The sequence below is a fragment of the Canis aureus genome, chromosome X (assembly GCF_053574225.1).
Source record: "Canis aureus isolate CA01 chromosome X, VMU_Caureus_v.1.0, whole genome shotgun sequence".
NCBI classification, from domain to species: domain Eukaryota; kingdom Metazoa; phylum Chordata; class Mammalia; order Carnivora; family Canidae; genus Canis; species Canis aureus.
In genome coordinates this window covers 111,290,837-111,316,838 of record NC_135649.1, presented here as the reverse complement: position 1 = coordinate 111,316,838, position 26,002 = coordinate 111,290,837, and the positions used below count along the sequence as shown (strand labels likewise).

Here is a 26,002-nt window from a genome sequence, read left to right as displayed (position 1 = left end):
AGGAACATTCACTATTATCTGAAAGTCACACTCAGGGGTTCTTCTCCTCTCTCAATATTAGTGCCTGCTTATTTTGTTGTGAAAGGAATACCAAATAATGGAATAAGGTTAGAAAAAGTTAAATCTGTCCCTGTATGGTTATGTGTGTTAATTCTACTTAAAAAAATCTGTCATGATAGCCAGGTGAGATCCTAGGAAGGGTTAAGGCTATGACAGAGGAGAAGATAGCCTTAGTTTGGGACTTGGGTTGGTGGTAGGATCAACTGGATATGGTCACCATTGAAGAGAAGTTTCTGATTTAGGGTGTGGATAGTTGACATCAGCAAGATTAATTGACAGGTGCCAGGATGTGTAGGGAGGGCAAATGAATGAGATTTATTTATGTTATGTCTGAGATGGCATTGGGTATCCATGTTAGTGTTGTGCCCAAGATTGCAAATCCGAGAAACCACCAAGGAGCCGACACCCATGCAAGCGCAAGAGGGTTTATTTGCAAGCTTGAGCTTGGGTCCAAGTATACCCGACACAGAGACACAGCGGAGCAGGGACTTGGACCCCGAGGCTAAGAGGCGTAGCAGCTTTATAGGGGCCAGTGGCCAATGGGATTGTAACACACATAGAAAGTTGCACAGTCATGTCGGTCCGCACGCAGGTGGCCAATTGAATCACAATTTGCCCTATAGTGACCATTTGATCTGGCCTATCACTCTGGTCAGAATTGGCGCGCAGTTTTGGCTGGCACAAGGCGGGGTTACATTTTTATGAGCTGATTTCCGATAAGGGTGTGCTCAGCGGCTTGACTAGGGTGGGGGAGCGTCTTAAGCAATAAGCAGGTCATGTGGGGGTCATACAGGAGATGGCGGGTGTAGCACAAAATGGAGTTAGTCCTGCTCTGCTTGTCCAGGGGCAGGGGATTTTTGTTAAATTTCCTGGATCCCACATTAGGGTTTTGAAAAAGTGCATGAAGTGTCTGAGATGTTACATTTGGAGAGAGTGATTTGGTGATCATTTGTAAGGTAATTGAAGCCTGGAGAGAGAATGAGATCACTGAAAGTGCAGTGATTCTCAGCCTTGGCTACACATTAGAATTATCTAGAGAGCTTTGCAAAAATACTCATGCCTGGGCCACATAATTTACCAGCTAAAGCAGAATCTTTGGGGGGTAGGGCCTAGGTAACTGTATTTTTCAAAAGCTTCTCAGGTTATTATTATTATTTTTTAAAGATTTTATTTATTTATGAAAGACACACAGAGAGAGAGAGAGGGGCAGAGACATAGGCAGAGGGAGGAGCAGGCTCCTTGCAGGAAGCCCGATGTAGGACTTGATCCCGGGACTCCAGGATCACACCCTGAGCCAACCGCTGAGTCACCCAGGCATCCCAGGTTATTCTAATATGCAGCTAGACCGGGAACAAAATAAGATAAGTGGGTCAATAAATCAGACAGTGGTGCATTTATTGAATGGATACTATTGTCAACACTGTTAATTAGCTCTCATGAGGTAATTACCATTATCTCTCTTTACAGTTATGGGGAGACTGAGGCACAAGAGTTAAGTAGTTTGCCTTAGGCTATGCAGACAGCTAATTAGTGCCCAGGCCAGGATTCATAACCAAGTTCTTTACTGCAAGGGCTGTTCTCTTTACCATAACACCCTATTGCTTCTCTGGTCAAGAATGAATCTAGGGAGGATTGACTTTTCTAACAGCAACATGAGAAACTCAGCTGACCCTCTCCAATGAAACAACCATTTAAATGGTAACAAAAAAATTATAAAAAATAATCATTTAAAGTCATTGGAAATTGACCTGAGGACATACTGCAAGTGGAGAAGCATTCAAGAAAATCTCCTAAATTGTGGTGAGCCCCAAATCTGCAGTATTTGAGCCATGACCTGTTACCCATGTCTCCCCTACCAGTTCCATATGAGGAAAGCTCCATTCCTGGTGGGTCCAGCAAAGAAGAAAGGACTCTCTCTCCTCTCAACCCCAGCTCCTAGTCTAGGGCTAGGAGAGGGAGACCACCTGCTATGAGAAATACTAGAAGTATCAGAAGGAAGGGAGAGAGAGAATGAGAGAAAGAAAAACACTAATCTATACATTCAAGAAGCCCATCCCTGTCCTGCCTTCTCCTGTGGCTGCTAAGCTGTTTGTCTGGTTGCAGGCATCCCCAGCTTGCAACCTCGGTGAAAATGTCGGTGAAAATGTCTGCAGTTCGGCTGGGGGCATGGGTGTAAGGCCAGTTACATACTACAAAGCTCAGTGTTCTTCCTGAGATTCAGCAGCTTTTCTTGAATAAACGCTCCCTGGATTGCTGCAAGATTTTGGTGAATTTCGAGAGTTCTGTCCATTTTCTTAGTTGGTTTTCTTATTGCATTGATGGAGGAGTTTTTTGGAGGCCCTTATTCCCCCATTTTTTGCTATAACATCCTAGTTGAATTTTTATAGGAATTTTCTTTAGGTTTTAGTGGCTGTTTATAGTTTGGAAATCTAAAAGCCCATCCATAAGGACCAACTGAAAAACAGAATCCACGTGTATCTTTATAGCAGAATATTATGTAGTTATTAAAAGAAAGATGTAATTTTAACTGTGCTGATAGAGAAGATTTTTCTTTAAGGGATAATGATAAATGAAAACAAGTTGCAAAATAGTATGTGGTATTCTGTTTGTATAAAGCGTTGAATAAACAAGAGGAAAAACACAGGTGTGTGCTGTATATATGCACAGAACATTCCTAAAAGAATATAATGTTTTCCTCTAGGCCAAAGGAAGTGGGGAGTGCTTTTTAGAGCTTCACCCCTCTTACTATTATTTGAACTTTTAGGTATTACTTTGAAATCACTTTATTTATTTTATTTTATTTTTTTTTTAAGATTTTATTTATTCATGAGAGACACAGAGAGAATGGCAGAGACACAGGCAGAGGGAGAAGCAGGCTCCATGCAGGGAGCCCGATAGGGGACTCGATCCCGGAACTCCAGGATCATGCCCTGGACTGAAGGCAGGCGCTAAACTGCTGAGCCACCCTGGGATCCCCTGAAATAACTTTAAAAAGTCATTGAATGTTTGTTAGTTTTAAATTACCAATAGGGGGGTGCCTGGGTGGCTCAGCAGTTGAGTGCTTCCCTTTGGCCCAGGGTATGATCCTGGAGTCCCAGGATGGAGTCCTGCATCCGCGCTCCCTGCATGGAGCCTGCTTCTCTCTCTGCCCATGTCTCTGTATCTCTCTCTCAGTGTCTCTCATGAGTAAATAAATAAAAATCTTAAAAAGAAAAACTACCAATAGGATATGTGTTAAAGGTTTGCAAATTAAACATTGCAAGATTTTAAAGACATTTGTATTTGTAGCCCCTTCCCCTTACTTTTCCTCTGAAGTGAACACTTGTGATGTAATTTGAATGCTTAGGAAATCCTGTTGCCTGAAAACTTTAAAAATAATTAATTCACTTTTAGTTTTGATCAGCTGAGATAATCCACAAGTAGTGGTAATGACTAACCTGTTCTTTTCACCTCAGTGATCTTCTAGACTTTGTACATTAGTATCCACCCCCTGAACGAGTCACTCTCTTTTGTAAGAACAGTAACAGCCATCCTTTGTCACATTTATTTTTATCTTTGGAAGAGGAGGAATAATCACTCAGTCCTGAAACATCATGGGTAGGTAGGATTTAATTATCTGAATTGAAAATCTTCTGTAAACTGGAGGGAAAAAACCCCAACCGGTGTGTACACATAGGTTCTCTAGGGAGTTTTTGGTTAGCTATGCTGTGAAATCCTTGAGATTTCATAATATATCTTGTCTCATTTTCCTGTTATGAAATGGGGTTTTCAGGCTGGTTTTTCTTCTCTGTTTTCAGATCACAGAACTGTGTGGTGCAAAGCGGGTTGGTTATTTTGGTCCAACACAGTTTTACATTGCCTTAAAGCTGATTGCTGCTGCACAGTCTGGCCTTCCTGTACGGATAGAGAGTATTAAATGTGGTAAGTATCTCCCATTTATACATCTGATTGTCTGTGATGGCTGTCTTGTTTATAAGAACCATTTTTCATGGGCTTAAGGCCTGTTCTATAAGCATGTGTGGAATTTCTCCTTGCTTCTTCCACTCTTGTAAAATAAAGAAAATGTAGTAGGCATCTTACTTTTTTTTTTTAAAGATTTTATTTATTTATTCATGAGAGGCACAGACAGAGAGGCAGAGACACAGGCAGAGGGAGAAGCAGGCTTCATGCAGGGAGCCTGATGCGGAACTCGATCCCGGGACTCCAGGATCATGCCCTGGGCTGAAGGCAGGCGCCAAACCGCTGAGCTACCCAGGGATCCCCATCTTTTTCTTTTTTTAAAAAATATGTATTTATTTATTCATGAGAGACAGAGACAGAGAGAGAGAGACAGAGAGAGAGAGACAGAGAGACAGAGAGAGAGAGAGAGAGAGAAGGGCAGAGACATAGGCAGAGGGAGAAGCAGGCTCCCGGTATGGAGCCCGATGCGGGACTTGATCTGATGTGGGACTTGATCTGATCCCGGGTCCCTGGATCACAACCTGAGCTGAAGGCAGGCGCCCAACTGCTGAGCCACCCAGGTGTCCCTCTTTTTCTTTTTTTTTTATTCTTGAAATGGGAAAAAAATTCAGAGAGTGACCTAAGATTCATGCCTTTTAATGGACTTGAAGTTAAAATAGATTTTGCTCTTTAGCAGAAGATCAGGACAGGATTTCTAGAGCCTGTGGCAAAATAAAAACATTTGGTTTAATTTTCCTCTTGAGGAATATCCATAATGCCATTTGAAATTCTGTTAGGGGGAATCCCTGGGTGGCTCAACGGTTTAGTGCCCGCCTTCGGCCTAGGTCGTGATCCTGGAGTCCCGGGATTGAGTTCCGGGATCGAGTCCCACGTCAGGCTCCCTGCATGGATCCTGCTTCTCCCTCTGCCTGTGTCTCTGCATCTCTCTTTCTGTGTCTTTCATGAATAAATAAATAAAATCTTTAAAAAATGAAGTTTTGTTAGGGACAAAGGGACAATTACCTGGGAGAATTGGAGTGGAACCATCCCTATTTCCTCTCCTGTCCCTACCAGTCATATCATATATGATTGTCCTTTAGTTCACCAGTTCCTGATTACTGTCCTTTAGTCCGCCAATTCTTTTAATGATTACTAAGTACCATGGAGCTACCAAAATTTTGGCAGAATGAATTTAGCTTCTCAGTTTTGATTTAACATTTTCTTATCTTCCCATTCCTGCCTCCAACCCAGTGAATGTTTGAGTACTTTCCATAACTTAAACAGCAAAGCCCCAAACTCTTAGCATCATTTATACTGCCTAAGTACTGGGTTTATAAATCTCTGAAGAAGATGGTTATTCCAGGAATGTGTTGAGGTTCTCTGTTAGTTTACTATGATCTACATTATTTTCATAAGTTCACACAGCCATGCAGGAACTTTTTCCTTTTCCTCATTTTGAGATAGAAACCACTCAACTGTCCACACCTCTCCTGTAAAGTTCTTAGTAAACCTCAAAGTGGGTTCAGGAACCTTGTAGGACAACTCTAAATAGCTGAGAAGATTCTGATAGGCTGTCTATGGGAAACAAAGTCCTTTTGCCCTAACCATCAGGGAGCCACAATCATCCTGCTAATGTTTATTAAAGGCTTAATGTGTGCCAGGTACCATCTCATTTAGTCCTCCTGACATCCTGCTAAATTAGGTGTTTGTGTTAGTTTGCATTGCCTACTATAAACTGTGAAACAAATTCCACCAAAATCCCAGTGCCTTAACAAAATGCCAGTTCGCTTCCTGCTATGCATTGGGTCACGGTGACTCTTTAGGGCAGCTGCCCTCCATGTGGTGGCTTTGTGATCCTGGCTGCTTTGTTTTGTGGCATCCCCCCTCCCCTGGCAAGCACCTGTTCCTATAATTGCTGTAACAGAGAAATAGTTTCTCACCCTAGCAGTTAAATGCTTTGTCCTGGATTGTGACTCACATTACTGTTGCACACAGTGCATTGGCCAGAACTTGTCACATGGATCCACTGAACTGCAGAGCAGGCTGGGGGAGGTGTAATTCTCTCCTGTGCCTGCAAGGAGAGAACTGCTATGGATGAACACTGGAAGTCTCCACTGTGGTACTGTTGTTATCCTTATCTTACAGATGTGGAAATTGAAGTTTAGGGGACATTGAGTAATTTGTGTAAAGACTTAAGGTTAGTAGAGTTTGGAACCAGAAACTCAGCCTTCAGTTCCCTTGCTCTTCATGCATATAGTGGCCTCTTCTTGATTATTCTGTTTAGTAAGGTGCTAATTATAATCTGGAATCATGGAATATTTTCTGAATGGGAAAAAAAAAATCTGACCCAAAAGGCATCCCTTGGTATTACGTAATTAGTTTCCTTAAAATAGTTTTTTTCTGTTAGAGCATTATTTCAGTGGCAAGTTTGATGTCTATCACTATGAGACAGAGTGGTCACTGCTACAAGTAGTTTCAAGTCACATCACATTGTTTTTGGACTTGGGGTAGACACTGAAAGTTTCCAGTTTCTATTCCATTGTAAATGATCATTAAGCTTTATTGTTATATCTTCCAACTTTATCTTCTGGAGAAGTTAAAACTGCTTTGTTGTATACAAGAATATATTTCTGACACTTTTGTTGTTTAAGTTAGACTGGTCTTTAATCTGATTTGTGCCCACATCTACAGCTTAATTTCCTGGGAGTAGAGAGGGGGAGAGGTAAGTGTGTGTGTGTCTCTAAATTATCATATGTGTAAAGAATTAACACTTTTTCAGAAGTGTAAGGCTTTCTCAGTTGTATTTTATAAATCTTGATGCTGCCTTTTACCTCTGAGACTTTGAATATAGTCAGTTAATTTTGATTTTTCTTCCTTCATTTAAAGATTTATTAAATAAAAATTATTTGTAGTCAGCATATGTTAAGTAAGGATAAGGGCAAGATTGGGCCAGACTTTGAGCTTCCACTTAGAATTTTCCAATTTATGGCTTGAAATCCATTAGTTTAATGTTTGGTGACACAAACCTTGAAGGCCAAAGAGAATGCTCTGTGAGAACTTAATCTGAAAGGCTGTAGTAGCCTTATCACAGTCATGGAGTTGTCAGTCCATTCTTCATGAATTACATGCATCTGTGTCTATGTGTGTGTTAATCTCAAACCCCTAGCCCTGCCCATCTCGGTCAATGCCACCACCATCTACAGTTGCTCAAGCCAGGAACCTAGAAATCATCCTTGATTCTACCCTTTTCCTCACTCCACAGTGTAATCCCTCGACAGACCTGGCAGTGCGGCTCCTGTCTCATTGCCTGCTCCCTCCATCTCTCTATTAGACTGGGCCACCTTCGGCCACTCACCTAGATATCACAGTGGTTTTGTCTTTGAGTTCATGGCCTCCTCTCTTCTCTCTTCTAGTTTCTTTTCCTTTGAGGTAGTAGGAATGATTTTTTCATCCTCCTCCTCGAGATCCTCCACTGGTTGGCTTGTTGTACATAATACTAAAATCGAAGTCACTACACTGATCTGTAAGGACCTAAGTAATCTAGTCTCTGCTTCTCTGTCTTCATCTTAAACGTGCCCCCCCACCTTGTGTTCGCAATCTGTACCCCGGCCTCAATGGCCTTCTAGCCATTTCTGGGCCATCTCTTTCCTGCTGCAGGAAAACCCATGTTATCTCGAGGTCTTGGGTTCCTGGTAGTCTGTCCCCCCCCCCTTTTTTTCCAATAGCTGCCTCTTCCTTCTTATCCTTCAGGATTTGTGGACTGTCCCCACTATCCTGTCTAAAGTAGGTTCTGTCAAATTAATTCATTAACGAAGGAACCAGCATAGAGTAAAGCTGGTTCAAGAAAGTGTAGGAGAGTTAGAAGTATTTATAGTCACGGAAAGAAAGAATGCTGGAGTAAGATTGCTAAATTACATATAAAATTGACGAATGTCCTGTAAATAGTAAAACTGTAACTTGGTGGTTATACTCTTTTCTAAGATGAAATTCACTTGCATTGCTATTAGATAAGATTAGTTAGCTAACAGTTTTCTACCAGTAAAGTAGTAAAATGCCTAATGAAGAATAAGTAGTAAATCAAAACAAAAGTATATCCCTAGGAATTAGATAATCCTTGGATGAGTTAATCCTGTTAGATAATGATTCTGTGTGATAATCCCTTCCCTACTTTCTCTCACCATCTGCTCCTTTATAGCATTTTTATCAGTTTGTAAATGCTCCTTTACAGGTTTGACTAATTTCTGTCTTCCCCACTAGTCTGCAAGCTTACCTGAAGGGAAAGGAGGAGGATCTGTGCTGTGGAGCATTGTGAACACTCACGGCATGTTTGTTGAGTGAATGAAGAGATGAGTGCTTCTGCATGGGGACTGAGTCTTAATCATCTGTCACTTTTTAAGTTCAAACAGTGGGATTTTAGGTTCACCTGAAACTCCTAAGGGGTTTCCTTTTTTTTCTTTTTCAAAGATTTTATTAATTTATTCAGAGACACACACACAGAGAGAGAGAGAGGCAGAGACACAGGCAGAGGGAGAAGCAGGCTCCATGCAAGGAGCCCGACGTGGGACTCAATCCCGGGTCTCCAGGATCCTGCCCTGGGCTGAAGGCAGCTCTAAACCGCTGAGCTACCCGGGCTGCCCAGAAATTCTATTTTTTAAAATATTTTATTTATTTATTCATGAGAGACACAGAGAGAGGCAAAGACACAGGCAGAGGGAGAAGCAGGCTCCTTCTCAGGCCCTGGTTCCCAGCCTTGTTTGCACTTGAGAATCTGCTGGAGAGCTTTATTTTTAATTTTTTAAAGATTTTATTTATTTATTCATGAGAGGCACAGAGAGAGAGAGAGAGAGAGAGAGAGAGAGAGAGAGAGAGGCAGAGACACAGGCAGAGGGCAAAGCAGGCTCCATGCAGGGAGCCCGACATGGGACTTGATCCTGGGTCTCCAGGATCAGGCCCTGGGCTGAAGGTGGCGCTAAACCGCTGAGCCACCTGGGCTGCCCCTCCTGGAGAGCTTTAAATGCAAAATAAAAAATAGAGGTATCAGAGGCCACCTGCAGAAATTCTTATTTAATTAGCCTGGGGTGCAGCCTGAAAGTGGGGATTTTTAAGAGCTGTCCAGGTGATTCTTATGTGGAGCCGGGGTTGAGAGTGAGTTCTTTTTTTTTTTTTAATAATTTATTTTTTATTGGTGTTCAATTTGCCAACATACAGAATAACACCCAGTGCTCATCCCATCAAGTGCCCCCCCCAGTGCCCGTCACCCATTCACCCCCACCCCCGCCCTCCTCCCCTTCTACCACCCCTTGTTCGTTTCCCAGAGTTAGGAGTCTTTATGTTCTGTCTCCCTTTCTGATATTTCCTACCCACTTCTTTGAAAGCTGAGTGAAGCATTTTCAAGAGCTTTGCTTAAACTATGAGTACATACTTGGTTATACCAGGGCCTAAACTGGGGTGAGGCCAGAGGTGCCCAGTGTTCATAACTTTAAGGGGGAGCTCCCTATCAGGGCCGTGTAAGTGCTAATTTGCATTTACAGAATCAGGATCTTGAGAGTGAGCACCTCCTTAAATCTTGGCACTAGGCATCTCTCTAGCCACACCCTATTTCTCTGGTTAAAATGGATGAAACCTTAAAACGGGTGAAACCTTATGATGATTTAGGAGGACAGAAGGCAGAGGTGAAAATGAGGACCAGTGGAGAATTCCTGATAAGGAAGGTACATGGTGGAAATTTGTCGTGGGAGCTGTTGTCCCTTCCTTTCTGAAGACTGGCCATAAGGGAGTGTGAGGACTGAGGGAAGGTATAGGTAAGGTATAGAGTAGGTTTTATAACGTATTTTGTGTCATGGACTCCTTTGTCAGTCTGATACTCCTTCTTGGCATAATGTTTTATTTTTTTTTATTTTTTATTTTTTTGGCATAATGTTTTAAATGTATACAAAGACATGGTCTAAAGGAAACCAATTATATTGAAATTAAAATCAAGATATATTAAAAAATTGTTATATGGCAATATACGTAACTTCTTCATTAATGCATTAAATAAGAGACCTAACAGTGAACTAAATAACTGCTGTACTTTCAGAGTGGTGATGAGCATAAACAGTACTTCAAGATGTCTACAACAAGTGTAATGTGATATATAAGTATCTGATTTTGGTGGGTGACAAAGTTATGGGCACTGCTAATAATACTACGGTACTTTGTTGCCTGCATTCATATTGAAAGAAATACTATCAGTTAGCATAGGGAGAATAGAGATGTAATTTTTTCTTGACCAAGATGATTGACCCTGCGATTTCTTTCCACATCCCCTCTGGTAGCCTCTGAATGCTGATAGTGCAATAACATGGTTCACATAGCCTCTAGGACTGTGTCCCCCAAACTGGTTATTGATCTAGTGGCAGTCTGGCATAGTCTATAATGAAAGGAGGAAGAATTAGGACAAAAGAGTGAGTTATTTATAAAATGAAATACATTCATTTCTAAGATGGTTTTTTAAATTAAATCCCCTTTTATGAAATTGATAATGAGTAAATGTAATTTATTCACCATTATCCCTCCAAAAAATTACAAGAGGTGGGATCCCTCGAAGGCAGGAGTGTTGTGGTCATGGTTCTGTCACCATATTGCTGCATGACTAAGACAAGGCCCACTTTCCCCTTCCTGGGCTTAGTCCTTCACCTGTAAGATGTGGATAGCCCAAGCAGGTTTTTTCAGGGTTATTTTCCAGCTGTGAAATGCCACAGTTTCCTGCTGAGTGTTCAAACATGCAATAGAAAGAATATTATAATTTTCAGGATGACAAGATAGTCTAGTGGCTGAATGTGGGCCCTAGCAATGGGCTGCCTGATTTTGAATGTTGGCATCATCAGTTTCTATTTGTGTGCTTTCAGACAAATTTTCTAGCCTTTTTGAGCCTTAACTGGCGGCTCACTTGGAGAAGGGGTATACCAATAGTACCTGTCTACCTGTCTTGCAGGGTTGCTGTGAGCATAAAATTAGCTAGTTCAAAAAAATTTGGAAAAGCATGTATACTGTGCCATCTAATATAGTACTTACTAGCCACATATGGCTGGCTCTTAAGGACTCGAAATCTGGTTAGTGTTGATGGAGGAATTGAATTTTTAATTTAATGTAAATTATTTAAAATCTAAATAAAAATATCCATGCAGTGTAAAGTATTTTTCCATTAAATGTACCTTTGTTGTTTTAGTAAGACAACGTTTTACTTTAACCATTGAATTGTGTAAAACTGGGATCAGCAAACTTTTCCTGTAAAGGGCTAGGTGGTGGATATTTTAGGCATTGTGAACCATATAGCTTTGCTGCAGCTACCTAACTTTGCCCTTGAACTATGAAAGTGGATATGGATGATATGTAAACAAAGGAGAGTGGCTGTGTTCCAAAAAAAATCTTTACTTATGGACACTGAAATTTGAATTTCATACAATTTTCACATCACAACTATTTTTCTTTTCATGTTTTTCAGATGTTCAAAAATGTAATACCCATTCTTAACTCACGGGGTATACAGAAATAGGCAGCGGGTTGGATTTAGTTCATAGGTTTTTATGCCCAAGATAAATGAATTCATGTCCATCCAAAATCATTTATAAAATATTTCTGATAGCTATATTCATAATGGCCCCAAACTGGAAACAGCCCAGATGTTCATCATAGGAGAGTGGATTTAAAAAAACAAAATTTCAATATATTCATAAAACTGGATTATTCCATAGCAATGAAAAAAAAATAAACTGCCTACATACAGTACACTGGATGATTCCTACAAAATGTTGTGAAGGAAACTAGTTTCAAGGATAAATATTGAATGATTCCACTATCTGAAGTTCTATAATGGCAAATATAGTCTGTGGATTTAGAGATTAGAATAGGGGTTGCCGAGTAGGACAAGGAGAGGGCATTAACTAGAAATGAATGTGAAGGAAAATTCTATAGGGTGGAAATGTCATATCTTAATTTGGGTGTATGTACTTATATACATACATTTGTTAAAATTCTTTAGGTGGTACACTCAAGATTCATGTAAATTGTCCCTCCATACAAAATATTCCTTACATAATTTAAAAAGAAATCAATTAGTTGTTAACATTTAACATTATAATATTTCTTAGTGAAATCCCGATTTCTGGCCACAGTGGTCCACAGTCCCTTGTGTTAACCATCAACTAGAATTGTGCTGTTGTAGTAGGGTAGCCAGTAGCCATACTAACATGGCTCCTGAGCACTTGAAATGTGGTATGTCTGAATCAAGGTGTGTAGTGCAGGTACAATATACACTTGGAAGTCCGGAAAAAAGAAAACCAGTCTGAAAAAAAGAACGTAAACTTATTTCATTAATAATTTTTATCTTGGGACGCCTGGCTGGCTCAGCGGTTGAGCATCTGCCTTTGGCTCAGGGCGTGATCCTGGAGTTCCCGGATCAGGTCCTGCATCGGGCTCCCTGCATGGAGCCTGCTTCTCCCTCTGCCTGTGTCTCTGCCTCTCTCTGTGTCTCTCATGAATAAATAAAGAAAATCTTAAAAAAAAACCTTAAAAATAATTTTTATCTTGATTATATCTTATAATATTGGGTTCAAATAATTATTAAAATTGATTTCACCTGTTTCCTTTTTTTATTTGAAAAAGTCTTGAAAAATTCTGATAAAATATATGTAGCATACAATTTACTGTAAAATACCTTAACCATTTTTTTTGTTAAATAATCTGCACACTTGGGTAGCCCGGGTGGCTCAGCAGTTTTAGTGCCTGCCTTCTGCCTAGGGTGTGATCCTGGAGACCTGAGGTCAAGTCCCGTGTTGAACTCCCTGTGTGGAGCCTGCTTTCCTTCTGCCTCTGTCTCTGCCTGTTTGTGTCTCTCATGAATAAATAAACAAAATCTAAAAAAAAAAAAAAATCTCCACACCCAATGTGGGGCTCGAACCCATGACCCTGAGTTCAAAGTTGCGTGTTCTACCTACTGAGCCAGCCAGGTGCCCCACCTTAAACCATTTTTTAATTGTACCGTTTTGTACATTGATATTGTGCAACCATCTCCACCATCTATCTTCAGAAATCTTTTCATTTTAGGTATATGAAACTCTATACCCATTAAAGAGCTTTGCATTCCCCCTCACTCTAGTCATAGGCAGGCACCATTCTACTTTCTATCCCTATACATTTCACTATTGATCCCTTATATAAATGAAATCATACAGTGTTTGTCTTATTTGTGACTGGTTTTTTCACTTAAAAAATTGTAGTTACTACACAATTTACAATTATGTATGCGGCTCACCTTTTCTTTCTAGTGGATTGGTATTGAAGGACAGTGAGTAGCAGCTGCCATTTTATTTTATTATTATTTTTTAGACAGTTTTTTTTAATTTAAGATTTTATTTATTCATGAGACACACACACACACACACACACACAGAGAGAGAGAGAGAGAGAGAGGGGCAGAGAGAGAAGCAGGCTCCATGCAGGGAGCCTGACGTGGGACTCGATCCCGGGTCTCCAGGATCATGCCCTGGGCCGAAGGCAGGCGCTCAACTGCTGAGCCACCCAGGGATCCCTGCAGCTGCCATTTTAGATGGGACATGGGTTCTCTGTTCAGCCTCACCTCTCCACATTGTCATTTACCGTTTGCTATTGCATTTCTGTTTTATGTTTATGTTTTTTCTAATTGAGGAAATGGAAGTATTTCTTATATTCATATCTCAATCAAACATGGAAAATGAAAGTATTTTTCCCTTATTTTTTAGAGGGTCAGATGCTTAGAAGCATAGTTTTCTTTGTGGAAGGGAAAAATAGTCATTTATATTTAATATACAAAGTGTTTCTATGTTCAAAGACAACAACCTAAGATAACATTATGAAACAAATTATTGCCTTGGATGGCTGCACTCATTGTCTCCTTGGCCCTCATAAACCTTTAATTTGAACTATTTATTTCCTTGTGTTAATTTAATTCACTTTGGGAGAAAAGATTCTAACCAACTACTACAAACGGCTCTTGTGATTACTTGACATACATCACTGGATAGCAGATACTTTATTGATTTATTTTATTTTTTTTTAAAGATTTTATTTATTTATTCATGAGAGACACAGAGAGAGAGAGGCAGAGACACAGGCAGAGGGAGAAGCAGGCCCCATGCAGGGAGCCTGATGTGGGACTTGATCCCGGGTCTCCAGGATCAGGCCCTGGGCTGAAGGCGGCGCTACACCGCTGAGCCACCCGGGCTGCCCTATTGATTTATTTTAAAATAAAGTTTCAATATTAAATAGGTTGTCTATATGACTATAGAAACATTGATTTTTAAAATCTTTATTTATTTAAAAATATTTTATTTATTTATTTTTTAAAATTTTTATTTATTGGCTGAAGGCGGCGCTACACCGCTGAGCCACCCGGGCTGCCCTATTGATTTATTTTAAAATAAAGTTTCAATATTAAATAGGTTGTCTATATGACTATAGAAACATTGATTTTTAAAATCTTTATTTATTTAAAAATATTTTATTTATTTATTTATTTATTTATTTTTTAAAATTTTTATTTATTTATGATAGTCACACAGAGAGAGAGAGAGAGAGAGAGAGAGAGAGGCAGAGACACAGGCAGAGGGAGGAGCAGGCTCCATGCACCGGGAGCCCAATGTGGGATTCGATCCCGGGTCTCCAGGATCGTGCCCTGGGCCAAAGACAGGCGCTAAACTGCTGCGCCACCCAGGGATCCCCTATTTTATTTATTTATTCATGAGAGACACAGAGAGAGGCAGAGACATAGACAGAGGGAGAAACAGGCTCCTCGCAGGGAGCCCGATGCAGAACTCGATCCCCAGACCGGGATCGTGCCCTGAGCCAAAGGCAGACGCTCAACCGCTGAACCACCCAGGTATCCCAAGTACAAAAAAGCATTTAGACTGAATATTTACAAACTAAGAGTTTTACTTTTTGAAAGCTTGGAGGAGCAGTTTAAAGTAGATGCCATCTTCATGAAAGTTTGCAGTGATAATGATGATTATTATGTATGGTTACAATTCTGTTAAGTGAGAGTTGTTTAAAACCACATAAGCAAAGAAAGTACTAGAGAAATTCAGCTATATTATGTGTTTTGCTGTTTGGTAGCCATCTGGAGGAGAGAGGTTCGTTGCCAGGTGACTAGATCCAGAGAAATGCTGTAGCTGGGGAAGGAGGAGAATGTGTAAAGTGACAGTGTTCTAAAGGATATTGGGGAGGCCTAGTATAATAATGGTTGATATTCATCTTCTTGTGTTTGTATTCTATCATTTCCAGAATTATCTGTTGAATACCCAGTAAAACACTGATCAGGGAGTTTACAAATGTGAGCATTTAATTCTCTACTCCCTCAAGTAGTGTTTGGGAGTAGAGTCATCCTCTCATGGACAATCAGGGTGCAGATTATTTTATGTAATCTTGTTCATCTTTTTAGATCCCTTTTGCAGACTGAATTGAAACAAATACCTTTTTGAGAAGATAACCATAGGATTAGCTTATATTTGATTTACTAAGAATCTAGATTTTCTTTTCTTCTGCCTTTTTTCTTTTGGAGTCCATTCCTGCCTTGAGTACTGGCGAACTGCCGAGGTTGAGAAATGTTAAAATGTTGCAAATGGTGGCCATCCTCTCTTTAGAGGAGAGTCCTGGTTTAATTTTCCAGATTGCTTATTCTATTTATGTCTTTTGGGCCTTTGGCTGATTGATCATGCAGGGATTCGTCATATTGCCTACTTCTTTGAATCAAATGTGGACATAGCAACTAAAAATAAACATGATGTGGATATTAGAGAACCAGGGGCCTTCTTTGCCTGGGGAGCTGGGATCCTTGGTTGTTGTTGCTAAGATGTTTTCTGGCTTTAGCACAGCATCAATCAGTGGAAGTGCAGCTGTGTTTGGAATAGAAAGCTGATGGGAGTGCAGAGGCATGGTGATGAGTATTATCCTGAACAATGGATACAGATGCAAATCATTATGCATAATCCATAATATTATCCCCATTTTTAGAGTTCTTTGTGTTGTGTGATTGTGTGCGATATGCTGTGCCGAGAACTAGAAGTGTGCCAAAGCATCGTTTCTGTTTCAGAATAGTTTCCTCAGATATTTGAAAGATAAGGAAATATTCTAGACTGTTGTGTTTCAGCTCTTTGTAGAATTGTGAGTGTGGCTAATGGTTTTGACAGAATCTGGCTGAACGTTGGACTCATTGTTTTAACTTGATACCATTTTTATTATTCCATTATGAAAAGACAATTGGAGATGGAGTGTGAAAATTCCTTAAGGAATGACATAGGGTGGAAAAAACTGTTTTACCCAGTAAGTTTGCCCTAGGAATGAGGGACCTTTCTGTAGGGCAGCAGCTCTGGGCACTGGGAAGAACCAGCTCTGCCACAGATAATGAGCTGTGCGGTCTTGGGGGTGTTACTTAGCTCCTCTGTGTCTGTTTCTACATCTGTAAAAGAAGGTTAATGATCGGGACACCTGGGTGGCTCAGTGGTTGAGCTTCTGCCTTCAGCTCAGGGCGTGATCCTGTGGTACCGGGATCAAGTCCCATATCAGGCTCCCTGCATGGAGCTTGCTTCTCCCTTTGCCTATGTCTCTGCCTCTCTCTCTGCGTCTCTCATGAATAAGTAAATAAAATCTTTTTTTTTAATAATAAAATCTTTTTTTTTAAAAAAAGATTAATGATAGTCTTACTGTATTGAGTTGTTGTGAGGATTAAATGACAGTGTTTGCAGGTCTTGATATCGTGCCTCGCATATAATACGTGTTGTATAGGTTTTGCCTGTTTCATTAGCCACTTACTGTGTTTATACAATATCACATCCTTTTTGCTGGTGCTAGACTAAAGGCTGAGGTGGGAGATCATTCCAAAACCTGAATATTCTCTGCAGTGATTTGACAGCATTTAAAAATGTGAAGCCAGAATGCCTTGGTAAAACTGAAGCATTTTTCTATCATGACTTTATTATAGGAGTCTTCATTATGTCAAAATAAAAATTTAATCTATATTTAGTGCTCTGGAATTTTTCCTCAAAAGTGATTCATCTTTTGGCCATTGAGTTCTGCTTTTCACAGTTTTAAAATAAAGTCTTACTTGAGCTTCTCTGATTCTGATCCTAAAGAACTGCCACTGCCTCGCTTTATGATGTCAAAGACCGATGCTGAGATACGATTTGGGAACCCGGCTGAACTGCATGGAACTAAGGTTCAGATTCCATATTTAATTACAGAAAAAAATACCTTCAAAAGAATGGACGATGAGGATAAACAGGTAAACAGCCTGATCAGGCATGTCTGTTTGATTCTGACCATGAGACCTCACATAGCAGTGCCTCATATCTGCTGTCAAGCTTCTAGCAAATTTCACCATCTGGGATACAATTATAGACTTGGAAATGAGCCAGTAAAGTTTCCTTGTAGCAAGAAAAAGAAGCTGATGTATAGCCAGCCACCCATGAGCCCTTTAGAACCTACTTGAATGTAGAACTATGTCCAAAGTAAGGCTACTGATTTAACACATTTACTGATTTCTCTAATTGACATTTCCCAATGGGTTCTTTGAAATGTAATTTCTAGGAGTTTTTTTTTTAAAGATTTTATTTATTTATTCATGAGAGACATAGAGAGAGAGACAGAGACACAGGCAGAGGGAGAAGCAGGCTCTATGCAGGGAGCCCGATGTGGGACTTGATCCTGGGTCTCCCGGATCACACCCTGGGCTGAAGGCGGTGCTAAACTGCTGAGCCACTGGGGCTGCCCTAGGAATTTTGTGTTTTTAAGTAAACTCTACATCCAATGTGGGGCTTTAACTCAGGACCCTGTGATCAAGAGTCGCATGCTCTACTGACTGAGCCAGTCAGGCTTACCTAGGAGTTTTTAATAGACATTCTTCTCACAAAAAGTTTGGAGAAAGGTTTCTGTGGTTAAATATGTTTGGAGAATGCTGCTTTATTTCCTTTTCTTGGGGGGAAAGACTACATCCTCCGTCTTGGAGAGTCATAGTGCACTTTAGCACATTCAAGGTCCTGAGAAGTCCTGCTGCAAAGAGACTTGGAGATTTGTATTTAGTAAACTTCTTTCACCAGGGAATCCTTTCCTGTGGAGCATGTTTGGAATTCCATCTTGGGAAATGCTGCCATTATACACTTAGCATCCAAGGGACAAGAAAAGGGAGGATGAGCTTTTAAAATTGGAGCACTAGGGATGCCTGGGTGGCTCAGTGGTTGAGTGTCTGCCTTTGGCCCAGGGCGTGATCCCAGGATCCGGGATCAAGTCCCACATCAGGCTCCTTGCAGGGAGCCTGCTTCTCCCTCAGCCTGTGTTTCTGCCTCTCTCTCTCTCTCTCTCTCTCTCTCTCTCGCTGTGTCTCTCATGAATAAATAAAAATCTTTAAAAAAAATAAAATTGGAGCACTAATTGCAATAGTCAGGTGGTGATTGATAGAGATAGAAGTATAAAATCTCAGAAGAAAGAAAGAGGTAGTCTCACAAATTAGTAAACTCTGAGGCCATCAAGGTACAGCTCATACTTCTAATAAAAATACTGAATCATGTAGAAAAGTCAAATGATGTTCAATATAGTGTCTTCTATAAGACAAATTTGTCATATTTTAGGAAGACGAATCAAAATGTTTTTTATTTTTATTATTTATTTTATTTTATGTTATGTTATGTTTTTAAAGATTTTATTTATTTATTCATGAGAGACACACAGAGAGAGGCAGAGATACAGGCAGAGGGAGAAGCAGGCTCCATGCAGGGAGCCTGACATGGGGGACTTGATCCTGGGTCTCCAGGATCAGGCCCTGGGTGGAAGGCGGTGCTAAACCGCTGAGCCACCCAGGCTCCTTCAAAATGTTTTTTAAATGTGCTGAGAGTTTAAAGGATTACGTTGAGAACTAATTTACATGGCTCACCATGATAATGCTGTATATATGAGGTTGCTGCAGAATTTTTATATTTACAGTCTAGTGATGTATAGCATGTCCTGTTAAATAGCTGAGTGTACTGTTGCTTTTGTAATTCTGATACATTTTAAACAGGTTCTTCACACACATACACACACAAATAAGGAGTGTAGGAACCTTCAGTCAGTACTTTGGCATGTTTTCCTACCAGTGTTTGAAGAGGAATGAGGGTCCACTATCCCAGGATGTTTGATACCCTAGGGACTTTCTAGGCCCATCCCCTGGCTGCATGATTGAGGACACATCCTTTCACTTCAGGTTGGGTTTATGCTAGGCCCATCCAATCTGTTGTGAACTTACACTTCAAAAGAAATATTCTTTTCTTTTTCTTGAAGAAGAGTATTTGATCAGTATCTCAGATTGCTTTTTTATTTTTAGGCTGAGAGCACCTATATAGTCTGCATATTGATTAAAAGTACTATTTCCTTGTTACTTGGGTACTCCAGTTTATTGATAGCATTAAAAAAAAAGAGGAGGAAACCCAGTAGCAGAGCAAGGTTGTTTACCTTGCTAGAGTCCTACATAAAATTCACATTTCAACTGAAATTTGAACTGTAGCTTGTTAAGTAAGCCTCCATTCTAGTGGTTAGGAATGGTTTTCTCATAATGAATTGTTTTATAATTCCCCCAGTGTGGAAAAGAAAAAGCTGGCATTTTACTTTGGCATAGTAAGCTCCAGGAACATTTAGCATTAAGCATTTTAAATGTATGTTTTTAATATCCACATGTGCCAAAAGACTTGATAAGTGTAAATCCAGGAAATAGCCTTTATTAAGTGAATAAAAATGGAATTTATCCACGAGGAGATCAGATTTGGGGAGAATGAATGCTATTTCATGTGATCATTGTCTTCCATTTTCCAAAGGAAAATTTTAGTGGAATAACTGAAAGCATTTCAGGCTTGTTTTAGTAATTTAGGTAACTAAGTGCTGGCGAGACTTGATTCTCTGGGAGATGTGAATCCTCAGACACTGCATTTTAACCAAACTGTGTTTTTGAGAAAACATTCCCTCCATTTGTTAAATCAGCCATCTCACCAGCAATAGGGTTGCATTATACTTCATAACTGCAGCTCAGAGCGCCAGGCTTCTCGAGTGATTGCCTCTGAACTCTGCTCTGGTTCTTTTGAAGCAGGAAACACAGTCTCCCACGATGTCACCCCTCGCCTCCCCTCCTTCTTCCCCGCCTCATTACCAGAGGGTGCCCTTGAGCCATGGCTACAGCAAACTGCGGAGCAGCACGGAGCAGATGCATCCAGGTAAGAGGCGATCTTGTCCAGCTGTCCCAGCAGTGTCTTAGAGACTCCTTAATCTATCAGGCAGCAACGCCACCAGCTGCTGAATCTCCTGACTTAATTATCTCTGTCCTTGGAAACATGGCTCGATTTAATTTTATACTCTCAAGCAAGGTTTTTTTAAAGAAGAAAATGAAATATATCTTAGTAATGCCTTGTCTCCTCTCCTACAAACTAGTTTATCTTTGGACTTGTAAATGATTTAGACAATTTAATCCTTCATATACAGATTTCATTACACAGGAACATAGCATGTGAAAAAGATGGGTATTGGAATTGTTGTTCCTTTCAGCAAACATTCCAAACATATTTATATAACAACTGCTTTTATGAAACTACTTAAGAAAATATAACTGCAAAAGCAAAAGAGTTGATTCAACCTTTCAAGACTGATCACATAAATGAAAATATTTAGCTCTTGTGTTTGGGAATACGAATAAGGGAAGTAAATGGTAGGGGAAACATTTTGCTGAGAAGTGTGTGAAGTGTCTAGTTGTGGGGTTGCCTGCTTGCTCACATTTATGCTGTGTTGGCCATGTTAGTGGTAAAATATGTTAGTTGGTTCTGAGGATGACTTGCAAAGTTGGCCACCTAGCCTGCAGTGCCTAAAGCCCCATAAATTCACTGCAGCATCTTGTCCTGGGGCTCAGGCTCATAGTTTAAGATAGGACCAATTAAAGGTATTCTAGAATTGGTTATCCATAATCCTCCTTTTGTATTTTGTGGGCTGTGTTTGAAAATGACCCAGTTTCTGCAGGTTTTTGCTGCATTGAAAATAGTGGTGAGTTCTGGAAGGAATACAGATAAAAATGTGTGCTAGGTTAGAGAGAGGCTGTAATCTTGTAGAGAGAGGAGCAGGTGTGGCATAATGGAAAAGTCTTTTGATTGGAATCAGAAGTCGTGGGTTTAATGTGACTCGCTGTGTGACCTTGGGCAAGCCATTGAACTGCTCTGAACCATGATTTTCTTTCCTCTTTTAAAATGGGGTAATGGTATTCTGGAGGGGTGTTGTGAGGATTAGTGAGAACAGGGGTATAAAGTCTGATTAGAAATTCAGTCCTATGCAAATGTAAGATGATGTTATTAAAGGATGGTAACAAAAATGACTCTCTTGAAACTTGAATGTCCTGGTAGGGTCTGAAACTCAGTAGGGTTGAGAATTTTCATTTTCCTCTTAAAGTCTCTCGTGCCTGACTTCTCTAGTTCTAGAAATGGAGTTCTTTTTTATTCCTAATGTTATCTGGGGTTGGACATTGGAGGTTTATGCCCAGCATGGTGCCTGTGGTTTGGTTTTTAATTCACGGGTGAGTCATTTTTTGTTCTACTAAATCAGCCTATTACCAGGTTCTACCCTGACTTTTTTTGTTTGTTTGTTATTCCTTTAAAAACTTGTCCGCATTTGCTCTGCTTGTTGCCCTGTTCTTTCTTCATTCCATTCACATTGGACTTCCATTCCCCCATTGGCAGGGAGACAACCAGCTTCTCTCCATCTTTCTGGACTTTTAGTGGCCTGTATCAGAGTTGTCTGTGCCTTCATTGTGTTTTATTGTGTTTTCTAAATGATAAAATGCACACATTTAAAAATCTCCAGTTTGATTTTTTAAAAAAAATTTTATTTATTTATTCATGAGAGATGCAGAGGGAGAAGCAGGCTCCATGCAAGGAAGCATGATATGGGACTTGATCCCTGGACCCAGGATCACACCCTGAGCCAAAGGCTGATGCTCAACCACTGAGCCACCCAGGCGTCCCATCCTGTTTGAATTTTAACATCCGTGTAGCCACCACTTTGATCAAGAATAGAACATTTCAATCACCACAGAGATACCCCTTTCCAGTCCCTCCCTGGCTCCCAGAGTGAGGACTGTCCTGACTTTTTATCACCTTAGATGAGTTTTGTCTTTCAGAACTTCATATACATGGAATCCTATTGAATGGCTGGACTCTTTTTTTTTTTAAAGATTTTATTCATTTATTCATGACACACACACACACACACACACATACAGAGGCAGACACACACACACACACACACACACACAGAGGCAGAGACACAAAGGCAGAGGGAGAAGCAGGCTCCATGCAGGGAGCCAGACCTGGGATTCAATCCTGGGTCTCCAGGATCATACCCTGGGCTGAAGGCAGGTGCCAAACCACTGAGCCACCCAGGCTGCCCTGAATGGCTGGACTCTTATGTGTCTGCCATCTTTCCTTTGGCTTAGTGCTTGAGATTCATCTGTGTTCTGGATTTCAGTAGTTTGTTTCTCTTTAGTACTCAGTAGTGTTTCATTGTGTGAACGTACCACGATTTCATGATCTATTCTGTTGATGGACATTTGGGTTGTTTCCAGTATTTGGCTGTTATGAGTAAGGCTATAATGAACATTTGTTTGTGAGTCTTTTTGTGACATATATTGTCGTTTCCCTGGCACCTACGAGTAGCATTGCTGTACCTTAGGAAAGGTGTATAAGAAACTGCCAGAGTTTTACCAAGTGGCTGTATTTTCCCACTGGCAATGTATAAGAGTTCCGTGTTCCTTGCCAGCATTTGGTTCTCTCCGTAGTTCCCTTTTCTTCAGTGCTTTTAATTGTAGTCATTCTATTAGATGTGAAGACATTTCCTAGTGGTCACTCTTTTATTCTTGAAATGTACTTTTCTAAGTTATCTTTCCTGGTTTTTCTCAATATCATGAACCTTGAAGTTGATGAGCTACTATTTCAGAGGGTTCTTCTTTGCCTAGCATACCCATAAAGAGGAGTCTGAGTGAACAGTCAGTTGCCTGTATCTCAAAGAATTTGAGTTTTTGTTTGGGTCTAGCCATTGATTAGAAGTCTGTTAGGTCCCTGTAGCTGGAAACAAGGTCATTCAGAAGTAAAATGTTGACAGGTGCCATTCAGTCTTCTGTAAGTCAAAGGAGGGGAGAGTTTGTCTATCTGCAACTTGGTTCAGTCTTGTGATTTTTTACTTCTAATTTATAATACTCACTTCAAAGCTTGTTCACTCTTGTTTTTATAATGTCTATAGATTCTCCCCTAGAGGATTTTCTTTGCCTGTCTGCTTCCCTTTCTGTCATTTATCCTTAGGTCAAGAATTAAGAGAGTCCCACATGTCTTCATTCTCTCTCTCCCCACATTTTCAGAACTCAGTTTTTCTTAAGGATTCCATGCTCTTTTCCATCTGTTTCATAACTCTCTATTGCCTTCACCATGCCATCAACCCATCTGACAAACTGAGGATTCTCTTTCCTGTTTCTGTACTCCATCTTCTCTTTGATCTACAGAAAAGCTTATCTAAAACCTATTAAATCTTAGTGACTCTAGTAGTAAACATTCTAGAGTTACTCTTTATTTTCATTTTTTATTTTGTTTTTTTTAACTGTATTTTTTTAAAAGATTTTATTTATTTATTCATGAGAGACAGAGAGACAGAGACACAGGCAGAGGGAGAAGCAGGCTCCATGCAGGGAGCCTGATGTGGGGGACTCGATCCCGGGTCTCCAGGATCACGCCCTGGGCTGAAGGCGGCACAAACCACTGAGCCACCCGGGCTGCCCTTTTATTTTGTCTTTTAAAAAGATTTTATTTATTTATTCATGAGAGACACACGCAGAGAGAGGCAGAGACATAGGCAGAGGGAGAAACAGGCTCCATGCAAGGAGCCTGATGTGGGACTTGATTCCGGACCCTGGGGTCACAACCTGAGCTGACCTCAACCTCTGAGCCACCCAGGCATCCCTCTTTTTTTTTTTTTTTAATTTGCGACAGAGCACAAGCAAGCATGAGTAAGGGGGAGGAGGGGCAGAGGGAGAGGGCAAAGCAGACTCCCCACTGAGCAGGGAGCCTGATGTGGGGCTCAATTTCAGGACTCTGAGATCATGACTTGAGTTGAAGGCAGCTGCTTAACCAACTGAGCCACTCAGGCACCCCTAGAGTTATTCTTAATTTATTCCTTTTCAGAAAGGAGTCTCGCTGCTGGAATAGTTTTGTAGGAGTACATTTTTCTGGGGTCATTTTCCTGTCCAAAATTCTGCCATGATTCCTGGCTAGTGGGGAATGCATGTGAGTATGTTTTAAATCAGACTGAGGATCTCCAGACCAGTTGGCTTCAGAGCCCCTCTTCAACTTCTCTCCTCGCTCCTGCTAGTCTAACTTGCTGGATGTAGCTAATATTCAGTGGCTAAGACTTGTGTGCCAGGCATCATGCAGAGATCTTCATGTGCATTATTTGCTGCTTAGCACAACCCTCAGAGGCAGATACTGCTACCCATATTTAAAAAAATGTTTAAATCACAGTAATCCGTATAAATAATACTTAAATGCCTATAGTGAAAACAACTGTTCTCCTTCCCACTCAACCTATTTCTGATCTCCAGAGGTAACTGCTTTCAAATCTTATCTGTTTCTTCTGATATCTAATGCCTTATCTCCAAATCAAGATACCTGTTCTGTTTTTTCTTACACATCTTATTCTGACATATCAATCCTAGGAATGTACTCTCTTAAGAGCATGGGTTGTGATGTCAGTGTCCTGGGCCTAAACGTAGACTTGGTGAGCCTTCATTTCTGGCCTGTGGGACTCTGGGTGTGTCACTTCTCTGAGTTTTAATTTATCTGTGAAATGGAATAACATCTGCCTCAGAGGTTTGTCCTGTAGATCAAATAAGGAATGTTATATAAACCTCTGTGCCGAGCACAGTTCCTGGCACATTGTAGGTGCTCAAATGTTGCCTAGTGTTTTCTTTTGTGTTTTTAGAATCTGGTACCTGTTTAATTTTTGAAGCTCTTAAGTATTCTTGAAAGTTACCTTCTGAATATCATTCATTGGGTTGACTGCAGACATAGAGTCTTTATTGTGCAGTTACTAGTGGTTCTGTTCTAGCTTGACAATCTCAGAGTGATGAAATCTTTAGGGTTCATCTTTTATTTTTCCCTTTGGAGAAAGATGATATTTCTAGTTCCTCATCAAACCTCTCATAAGGGGACCTAAGAATTATTTCTTTTGCATTGAATTAAATGTTCCAGGTTTTATTCGGGAGAAAGGAGAGCAGAGGCAGTAAGTAGCACCTTTTTACCTTCTGAGTTGAGATCCAACTGAGGAATGAGACAAGAGTCAGACTGATGATGGTCTGATTATCAGCTCTGGTACTGACAAAGCTGATCGGAGTGCATGTTTTAGATTTGTGACCAGATGGGCTTCATACACTCACTTTCTCAGTCATAGGCAGGTGAGGCCAATCCAGGCTTCCCACAGGAGTAGGAAGAAAGGCCAGGCCATTGAGGCCAGGCCTTTTAAAAAATGATCACCCATGAAACTGAGTCTTTGTTCAAGGCCTTACTGATGAGATATGTCTGTCTCTTCCAAGGGAAGACAAAATATGTCTATCTTTTCCAAGGGAAGACCCTTGTAAGTAAGGGACTGGAGCCATGAACCAGGTGGCTTCCTTGCATATGTGTTCCTCCTGTGCAGTAGATGCTCCTTCCCTCTGAAGGGAACCAGAAACATAGGGATAGCTACCCAGGAAAAGCTCATGATCACTAGTATCCCAACCATGATACAGATTACTATGGTTCAAAACTTCCGGAATTAAGAGTTTAATTCTGGCATTGGGTATTTTATCAAAATGGAATGATCTTAAAAATCCTTCTTTGACTGAACTCTACCTCTGAAACTAATAATACACTATATGTTAATTAATTGAATTTAAATAAAAATTAAAAAA

The 26,002-nt window shown here is 40.4% G+C and overlaps 1 protein-coding gene across 13 annotated transcripts in view; it reads left to right on the top strand.

Annotated features, from left to right (window-relative positions):
• Positions 1 to 26,002, top strand: part of REPS2 (RALBP1 associated Eps domain containing 2) — a 231,736-nt gene that overhangs the window by 59,654 nt on the left and 146,080 nt on the right. For 9 of the 13 annotated variants that reach the window (XR_013375073.1, XM_077889682.1, XM_077889681.1 and 6 more), the window contains exons 2-4: positions 3,858 to 3,981; positions 17,145 to 17,293; positions 20,120 to 20,246. Coding sequence is in view for 12 of the 13 variants with exons in the window: in XM_077889682.1 (XP_077745808.1) it covers positions 3,858 to 3,981; positions 17,145 to 17,293; positions 20,120 to 20,246 (400 nt within the window). In the remaining variant the exon portion in view is untranslated. Of the gene's footprint in view, positions 1 to 3,544; positions 3,658 to 3,857; positions 3,982 to 6,056; positions 6,197 to 17,144; positions 17,294 to 20,119; positions 20,247 to 26,002 lie in introns of those variants that run through there. The other 4 variants (XM_077889680.1, XM_077889691.1, XM_077889688.1 and 1 more) reach the window with 3 other exon arrangements.